The 9,813-nt window shown below is 51.5% G+C and overlaps 1 protein-coding gene across 1 annotated transcript; it reads right to left on the bottom strand.

Moving 5' to 3' along the window:
- Positions 1-5,992: 5,992 nt before the first annotated feature.
- FEZF1 (FEZ family zinc finger 1) lies at positions 5,993-8,907 on the bottom strand. Its single transcript, XM_037389729.1, has 4 exons — positions 8,113-8,907; positions 7,790-7,924; positions 7,376-7,508; positions 5,993-6,747 (listed from the first exon to the last, which is right to left on the bottom strand). The coding sequence occupies exons 1-4, from the start codon at positions 8,905-8,907 to the stop codon at positions 6,446-6,448; spliced, it is 1,365 nt and encodes a 454-aa protein (XP_037245626.1). The 3' UTR covers positions 5,993-6,445.
- Between the last annotated feature and the right edge of the window lie 906 nt (positions 8,908-9,813).

Raw genomic sequence — 9,813 nt, 5'->3', positions numbered from 1 at the left:
ATACTAACGTTTTATCAAAACCTACTTGTAAACTTCTACAGAGAGTTATGAATGCTGATTTGTCAAAGAAAATTCTACAAAAAGAATCGGGAAAAGAGTATCTTAAAAAGTAGCACCCTCTGTAATTAGTGTAGAGACAGATGTAAGTCAAATATAGTAAATGCAACTCAGCTGTGATGTACTCTTTCAGCTGTGATGTACTCCTCCGGCTGCATAAACTGAAGTAGCTCTTTGCCCACTGGATCAGACACAGACGCAGTCAGTCTGGTGTGCAATAACATTCAGCATCAGGGAGGATGTAGCACAATTTCTGACTGCTTTTTCAAGCACTATGCGTTTTGCATTGCTGAGGACTCAGCTGCCTGTCTCGTGACAGATCCATTTTGGGGTAACTCAGTCTCTGCTGTAGTTATAATCCTTACATAATATAATATTTTGACAAAGAATGTAACTGTACACTGCATTTCTAAAGGTATGTGAGAAGAACACACCTAGAGAACCAGCACACTCCACAAGAACAGAAGAAACACTGTTTGTAGAGAGGGGTGTCTCTGCTTCTTAGGACTAGCAAATCAAAACAATCCATGACTTCATTATGTGAAATTGTAATAATTACAGGCTGTCCACAAAAGTAATTATGAATTTGTTTTGGTCTTTACCTAGCTGTTCTAGCCAGTTCTGCTGTAGTTCTTCAAACTGGATGTTCCCATTAAATGAAAAATGTAATCTAAATTAATTTCTGTATCTCTTGCACTTCCCAGGTTCACGGGATGCAAAAAACATTATTGTACGTAAGCAAGCATTGGCCCTCAGCTTTTAGCATTCAGCAGAAGTGTTTTTTAAAATGTATGCTTATTTAGGATATGTAGATTTGCTGTCAAACATAAAGGAAAAGAAAGATTATATGGTTCCTGCATTCCTCATAATAATTTTAATTATTTAAGAGCCAGCGTGTTGCTCCTTTAAAATATAGTAGGCTAAAAAATAGGTTTACCATTTCTTTTTTATTTTCTGGTGGACACAGGAAGATAAATAATCAATCAAAGTGTGTTCTAGTTAAATCTAAATAATTATTTTTCTGAATGTATTGTGGTTCAAGTTTTGTTTACCTTCTTCAGCAGAGATTACTTTTACAAATTCTTGCTTGTTCAGAAAAAAAAAATATTCATCCAAACATATTTATCATCCAAAGGTTTTTCATTATTGTTATTTAGAAAGTTCTTGTTCAAGATTATTTCTTTTAAATCTGAGTTAGGCAAGGTTTTTATGTGGAGGCATAAACTCTTCACATGTTTCATGGTAATATCAAGAGGTTAACAGGTGTTCTAGAAATGTTTTGAAAAGGTTTATTTTGTGTCATCAGTTGTATTTAATCCCTCTAGGCTAAAGTACCATGAACCAAGGTTTCTTTTACATGCTGTGTCGGTCTGCAACTGAATCTTATAGACCCATCCCTGAAAATCAATGTTTAACCTACCTGTGCTGTTGCAGATAAACTGCTCATACTAACATTTGAAAAGTATCACTCTTCCATTTTCCACCCAAAATAAAATTTATCATGTAATACTTTTTCACAGAATTATTCAGAAAAAAAAATCAGAAAAACAGCGTCTCTGTGCGTTTTAAGTGATGGGTAACTGGAGATGATTTCTTAGAAATCACATAATAATGGTGGTGAAATATTAGCCATCTCAAAGGCAGAAAGGGAGGAGTTTTTCTATTTCCACAAGCATGGTTATTGGATTTAATAATGTGCCTAATCAAATACACAAGGATTCAATTACAACAGAGTGACTGAAGTATGAAGCCATTAAATAACTTCCATGAAAGCTTCAAAGGCGCACCGAAGATAGATACTGCCCATACTTTATCATAATCCCACCAGAGGTTTTAAAACAAGCAGCTTCGTATTGTTTCAAGAGTCACAGACTGCTGAAGCAAAATGACAACTTCCTGCAAGCCCACGGGCTAACGGTGGCTCCAGGCGGTGTTGCAGGGGGTCGCAGTGCGCTGTGCAGCCCCTGCGCGGTCACCCAAAAGCCGCCCAGCCTGCAGCCTCGAACCGCAGGAGAAGAGGGACCCAGCCTGGAGTGGGGTTGGAGCTACCACCTGCTTTTACAAAAGAGGTGGGAGTTACTACTGAATTGTTACTACTAAGTTGCCAGCAGGTTACAACACAGTTCCTCTGTAAGGAAGGTACCTGTGCAAACCAGTAGCCAAATAGCCAGTGGGTGGAAAGATTTACATACCTACAGAGTTGTAATTATTTCATATTAGCATGTCAAAACACCAGCTGCAAATCAGGTCCCCATTTTCTTTACCAAGCACCAAAGAATAAAGGGGTGACTGTCCCATTCCAAGTATGACACATGAGGTGCAGAGTAGGAGCTTTCGAATTTCTAGTTTTCAAGCACTGTCCAGTTAAACTGTTCTGGTACGAAGCTGTGACCCACATACCTTCATTTGAGCTGGCTCCAGATGAATTTGTGGCACTTTGTTTAGTCCCTCTGTTTTCACCACTGTGGTAATAAAGAAGGGAAGAAAAAAAAGAAAAAAAAAAAAGGAAAATCTTAACCGAAATGCTTCCTTGAGTAAATATGCTGGATTTCTCTTTAACTACCTGTGAACTAGACCATGGTTTTAAGTAGCTATTGAAAAGCTTTGTGCTTAGTTTACACTTTGACATGCATGGATTTTTCTTTTAAAAAAACCAACAACAACATCATCAAAAAACCCCACAAAGGTCATTACTAATAGCTTTGTTTCCCCATGCCCCCCCCCCTTTTTTTTTTTCCATTGTTGGGGGATGACTGATCAGCAATAAAGCAGTAGTAAAGCAAAGCCAGTACTATTTCAGCTTCAGAAAGAACTCTGTGTGTGACTCCGTGAGGAGATCCTGATGTTGCTGTGTTTTATTTCTACAGTGATATACGGCAGCTTCGGTAATTCTGGTAGCTCTTTCAGATACGCGGCACTTTCAGCACTGGCATGCGAACATAACTGTAGCATCTGACAAGCACAGAAGAAATTCAGTTTGATCTGAGAAATCCTGGGCAGAGACAGGGGGTAGAGGGCAGCAGCTCCTCCTTTACAAAGGGGTCTCTGCTGTGGAGCCCCATGGGCAGCAGACTTGTCTCCCTTTTATTCAGTACTGAAGTGAAGAGGTGGCGATTGATGGGGGGTGGGCTACAGGATGCTAATGCTCAACTCTGCAGCTCTGTTTTAGCAGATCCAAGCACACCAACACCCTTCTCCTCCCAGCATCCACAAGGGACTTGTAGAATGAGGCTGACCAGTTGTCGTATGGGATGCGGATAATATGGCAATGATGCTGACTGACAAGCAGGAACCCGAACATACAACCTTTCCTTTAGGTACATATAAGTCCATGTCTCCTATCAAAATTATTCTTAATTTAAAAAGAGAGAGAGAGAGAGAGAAAATTTATTAATCTTGTCTGTGGTAGGGAGAGCTGTTAACAGCTCTAAGCTTTGGATGTGTACAAAATTATAGCTTTTGTCTCTCGTGATGATTTCACCAGCTTTGAATTGCCTCTGACGATTAACTAGAAATTCACTTAACCTGAGATTAAACTTGAAAGACGGGAAATGAACGGTAATGCTGTGCAGGCCTTCCGAGACATGTATTAATCCCAGCCTTTGACACAAACATGGTTTTATATAGCAAAATAACAAATGAGCTATCCTTATCTCCGTGTGAAGTCCCACGTCTTGTAGCGTTTACTTCAAGAAAACTAGGAAGGAGAAACACTTATCCATGCCCATCACTGACTTTCTCTACTTCACCTTGGAATAAAACTGGAGTGCCTCATTTCTACTCCATTTCAAAACACTGTCACTCCGGCACATGAGTTTTGTTGCAAGATAGCATTTTTCATCAAGACGACACAGAAGAACTCAGATTATGCTGTGATTGCAGATCTTTTACAGGAGTGAAGGCAAAATGCTGATTACAGTTTATGAACCTTTAAATCGTCAATGGTCAAGTCGGAAATTCGCTCTCCTTCTCTAACCATACAAAAGGAATGAATTAACTGCCACTGCTTGGGGAAGCCCAAGCCCTCATTTCTCCCAGCACTTTGAAAACAGTCTGTAGAAACAAGGTAGAGCAAAGAACTGAGAGCATCTGGGTAACCAGAGCACACAGTTAGTGGTGTCTTCAGGCCTCGTATAGGTGTTTGATTTGAGACTGATCTTAAGTGGCCATCACAAGGGGGCCAGATCAGATTCTCCTTTCATTTCATCATATATTTACATTCATACCCTTTTGCCATGATATGAAATTCTTTTGCGACAGTTCCAGCATACCTGCAGTGCTTGAGTAGTTTTGAGCTGGTTTAAGAGTTACAAAATGAAGATACTTAGCACCTTGCCGAGGTGCAAGTTGCCGTATCTTGTACCAGCACTTGCTGAGCAATAAAAAAAAGTAAGTTGGACTTCTGCCTCGATTCATTCCACTCGAGCAGCGGCTCACGGAAACGGCACACCCACAAAATTTCAGTGGGATCTTGGGCACATCTTACCTTACACGTCACAAAAGTTTACCTTTGGCAAGCCAGGAAAGAAGAACTAGCGATGCGCTGCGGTCACCTGTTTGGGGAGGAATTAATCCCTGTTGAAGCGTGAACGACCCTCTCCTGGCCCCGGGAGCCGCGGAGAGCCGGAGGGGAAGCGACCGGGGGGACGGATCCCCAGGGGCAGCCCCCCCTGTCCCCAGGGCTCTGCAGGACCCTCTGCTCCCTGCCCCTTCCCGGCCGCCTGCCCGCGGCGCAGCCCCCCCCGCCGCCGTGGGGAAGCGGGGAGCGGCTCCCCGTGTCCCCCGAAGCAGAGCCCCGCGCCCCGGGCCCCCCACGCCGCTGCACATGAACGCGTGCCCGCGGGCTGCGCCGAAGCCCCCCGACCCGACGGGCCAGCCGGGCGGCTCTTCCCGGGGAGCCGGGGGCGTTGCGCCGCGCAGCGGGGTGCCGCGGGGTCCGGCTGAGCTGCCGATCCGACTTGTTGCTGCGCCTGTTCGAAGGGCGATCCTGCGTTCGGAGGATTACTTCGGTAGTCCGAGGCTGTGAAAGGAGAAACCCGCTTCCCCCGGCAGCCGCTGTCCAGGGCGCACGGCGACGCTCCGGGGCAGACGTGCCGCTGCAAACAGCCCGGCGGAGGGGACGGGGCCGCCTGCGAGGCGATGCCCCCCGCTGCGGGGTGCAACGCTTTGGGCACCGCTAAACCACGGCGCCTCGCTCCTTCCCACGCAGCCAGAACCCAGGGGGGGTACCGGTGCTGCAAAACCGAGGCGAGAGCAGGGGTGCCCCGCAGGACCAGGCCACCCGGTTGCGAGGAGTCCGCTCCCCAGCGGCCCCGCAGACGTGCCCGCCGGGTCCCCCAAAAGCCGGGGCAAACCCCCGGGCCCCGGCGCCGAGGGAAGCACCGCCCGCCCCCCGCTGCCCGGCGAGGACCCCCGAGCCCGAGGCGGGGGCTGAGGGTACGGCCCTGCGAGGGCAGCGGGAGGCGAGCGGGTACGTCCGCGCCTCCCGGGGGGAAGCAAACCCTTTTCCGTGCCGGTTTCGGTCACCCCCGGGAGCGCTGCAAGCCCAGCCGCCCCCTCCCGCAGCTCCTCAGGCGCCCACCGACGAGCGGCCTCCGCTTTCAAGGCTCGGCTTGGCAGAGTCTTCTGAGCAGCTAATAACATAACAACCCGGCTTTGATCAATCCGAACTAATTACCCCTCTTAATTAAAGTCTTTAGCGGTTGTTTCAGTGTTTTGGCAAGGAAGCGGGAGAGGTTTGCCGTTAGACAGCAGCCGCGCCGCGCTACCCGCCCGCCCGCCCGGCCGAGCCGCAGCCCCCGGGCCGGCAGCGCCAGCCCCCGCCGCCGCACTCACTCGGGTTCAAATATTTATTTCCACCAGGTCAACGAATTCTTTTTTTTTTTTTTTTCCACGTGCAAGAATCAAATCGAAATTCAAATCCGTACATAGCGAACCAGCTCTGTCCATATAGATACGATATTCAGGGGGGAGAGGGAGAGGAGGAAACCAAGGGGGGTGGGGTGGGGGGAATAACCAGCAGGCAGCGGAGACAGGGCAGGATCAACACAATGGAAATATATATACATCGAAATAATTAAAGTGGTGCAGCGTTCCCGGCTCGGGTAATACAGATCCCAAATAAATACAGCAGAAATTGGCTTGCCGCTTTTTCTTTTTTTTTAAAACCATCTCTCTACCTGAGATGCAACGACAACATAAAATAGAGTCTTTAAAAAACACCAACAAAAAAAAAAGGAAACAATCAGTCCCGTAAGCGTTAGTGGCGATATAGAGCATAATACACGAAAACCGCTTAACAGGTGCATGCAAAGAGGCGGGCGGGCAGCGGCCGGGGTCCAACCGTGGTCCCACCGGCGGAGCGGCCCTCCCCGCTGGCGGCCGCCCCTCACGGCTGGAGCGGCGGGCCCTGCAGCAGCGGCCCGGGCGGGGGCGGCTGGTCGGGCCCCCCCAGCTCGGCGGGGGGCCGGGGCAATCCTAGGGCGCTGTCGTGCAGCTTGCGGACGTGCTTCTTGAGGTCAAAGTTCCTGCAGAAGCCTTTGCCGCAGGTGGGGCAGGTGAAGGGCTTCTTGTCGTTGTGGGTGTGCATGTGGAAGGTCAGGTTGTACACCTGGTGGAAAGCCTTGTTGCAGATATTGCACTTGAACTGCTTCTCCCCGCTGTGAGTCAGCTTATGGTTTTTGTAATTGCCTGGGAACGAGACAAGAAGGGCAAAGAGACCCGGGGCTGAGAACCGGGGGCTGCAAAGAGGAGAGAGAAAAAAAAAAAAAAAAGAAAAGAAAAAAGCCCCGAGCCCCGTCTCTTCCCCAGAGCTCGGCTTTAGCCGACAATGACCGCCGCGCTATCGGCAAACGCGCCTTGTCCCCGTCGTCCCCGCGGCTGTTCCCTGGGCGGAGGAGAAGGCAATTATCGAATAAACCAAAATCGCGTCAACTGCAGAAATAAACCCCCTAGCTTTAGCCTTCCCAGCAACACGGGGAGAAAAAGTAACCAAACCCCTGCGCTCGGAGGGGAAAAAAGGCGGCCAACTCGTTTGCCGACCGCTCCGGGAGCTGCGTGCCCGCGGTGCGCGGAGAGCGGGCGCTGCGGCGGAACGGCGGCACCGCGCTGCCCCGGCGGCCGGACCCTGCCCCACTCCGTGGGCCTGCCACGGGAAACGCACCGGGGCTAGCGACACTCAGAATTAATCTAAACCCCTAACATCAGAAATTAAAGCCGAAATCGACTCTTCCTCCCCCTTCCCCGTTGCAAATTGTCCCGACGCTTGACCTCGCTCAGGGGGGTGCCGGGCAAGGGAGAGGGCGCCGGAGACTGGTACCTTTCTGGTGAAATCCTTTGCCACAAAATTCACAGACAAAAGGTTTGTAGCCGGCGTGTATTCGCGTGTGCGTGTTCAGGGTCGAGCTGCGGTTAAAGGCTTTGCCGCACTGGTTGCACTTGTGTGGCTTTTCCTGGAGGGAAGCAAACGCCGAGTCACGGCTTGTCGGACGCCGGTGTGCAGGGCCCGGTGTGCCGGTGTGCAGGGCCCGGTGCTACCTGGCCGCCGGCCGCTCCCAGCGCGGCCCCCCACAGCCCCCCGACGCGCTCCCAGCAAGCGGAGCCCTCCGGCCCGGCCACCCCCCGCGCCGCGCCGCTGCCTCGGAGCAGCCGGACAACGCCGGGCTCCCCAAAAAGCGTGAGCGGAGGGGTCTCGGGGCGGGGGGGAGGGAGGAAAGGAGGGATGGAGGCTCACCTGCGTGTGGATGATCTTGTGCCGGCAGAGCGTGCTCGCCTGTCTGAAGCCCTTCCCGCAAACTTTGCAAACAAAGGGTCTGGCCCCCGTGTGCACCGGCATATGGCGAGTTAAGTTATAATGTGCATTGAATACCTTTGAGAGTGAAATCAGATAAACAAACAAACAAAAAATAATAAATTGCGATTAGAAGGCGAGAGAGCCGAGGGGAAGCCGTCGTTTAAAAATCAAGCGAGCGAGCGACCGACGGCCCGGCGGCCAGGCGGCCGGGGTAGGGGGCTGGGGAAGCGGGGGGAAGGGAGGCGGGCTGCGGCTCTACTTGCCTTTCCACAAACTTCACACGTGAAAACTTTGGGCTTGCTGCTCGGGGAGCCGCGGCTGAACTCCGAGGTCTTGTAGGCGATTTTTTCCGAGAGGATCTGAGCACTTTCTTTCATGTAATGCTGCAGCTGAGCCTGCGACAAGTCCTTGAAGGCTACCCCCGCCGGGTACTTGTCCACGGCCGGCAGCACCAGCTTGTTCCGCTCCGCCAGGTAAGCCTTGGGCTGCGGGTGCAGGGGAGAGCTGAGGAAATAAGAAGCTACCGGGTGGATGTTGACACTGGAGGACGGGTGACAAGGGCTGTCGCCTCGGTTGAAATAGCACAGGGCTCCCATGGCGTGGAAGGAGGAGTGATTGACCACTCGGGGTCTTACCAGTTTGTACTGCTGCAAGGGCAGGGCATCGCGGGGGAAATCTTTCAAGCTCAGGGCACAGTTCAAGAGATCGCCGCAGCTAAAGGAGGGCGAGGAAGAGGAGTCTAAATGAGCCTTCCTGGGTTCCGCTCCGGCCACCGCCGCTTTGGGCAGGGGGTCGTACGCCACCGGGACAAAGGGGATCATGCAGGGGATGGAGGAGTTGAGGTGCAGCGGGTGCTTGGGGTCGCCTTTGGCCACGGAGCCGTGGAGGAGCTGCGGGACGGGGATGGAGCGGGGCTCTGGCGTCCGCGCCATGATGCGCTCAATGGAGAAGGCGAGGGGCTTGGGCGTGCTGATCATGTTGCTCCTGGCAGACAGGCTTTCTCTGGCCGGAGGAGTCGCTAGGATTTTGGTCGCCGTGTGGTGGCCACTATTGTCCATGGCTGGATTGCATTTGTTCGCCCGGTTTGAGCCGCTTTGGTAGACGCCTCTTTTTTTTCCCCTCTCCCCCCCCCCCCCCCCCCCCCCCCCGCCCTCCCCCCTCGCGCTCTCTCTCTTTCACTCTCTTTGCCCCTTTTCTTGTCACTGATCTGCAAGGAGGGAGACCAGCATCGCCGCCGCCACCATCACCACAGCCTCCGCCGGCGGAACCAGCCTTCTCAGTCCAGTGGACTCATGCCAGCCCATCACAGTTTACTTTGGCGCACCAATGACTCGGGACAATCGCTACTTATTTCTGTCAATAGAAAGTGTTGTGTCAATAACGCAGCCAAGATCTCGCCAATCGTTAACTTCCAAGAGGAGAAGGTAAACTAGATAATTGCTCAATTCGCTTCCAACAGTCAACAGGAAAAGTTTCCCCCCCCCCCCCCCCCCGCCTCCAGTAAGCGGCTACTTTTCATTGGCGCCCGCGCCTCCCCCGCCCAGGGAAGGAGGTGTCTCTCCCTCCTTGTTGCCTCTCCCCCCCTCTGCCTCCCTCCCTCCCTCCCTCCCTCCCTCTTTTTTATTATTATTATTTGCAATCTGCTTAACCAGGCTTTAGAGGCCAAGCAAATCCGAGATCAATTTTCTTGTTTGGCTTTAAGTGACATCATCTAAAATCATTGTCCAAGTGCTAAATAGGGATGTGAAACCCAATTCAAGGGCAAGCGCCAGGGTATTTGTCAAACGAGGTGCTGCAGAAGAAGAGGCTGGAGGGGAAGCTGTTTGTTTCCCTGCCACTTTCCAGCCCGAGCTCTCTTTGTGCGTGGGTGCGGGGCTGTGTGCCTGAGGGAGGGAGATGGCTGCTCTGCTCCTGGGACTGCTCCTGGTCTGCTCACTGCCTTAAAGGACAAGGTCAGGTGGCGG

This window comes from Falco rusticolus, chromosome 5, assembly GCF_015220075.1.
Source record: "Falco rusticolus isolate bFalRus1 chromosome 5, bFalRus1.pri, whole genome shotgun sequence".
NCBI lineage: Eukaryota > Metazoa > Chordata > Aves > Falconiformes > Falconidae > Falco > Falco rusticolus.
The sequence above is the reverse complement of the archived record's forward strand: the minus strand, read 5'-3'. Positions and strand labels throughout refer to the sequence as shown.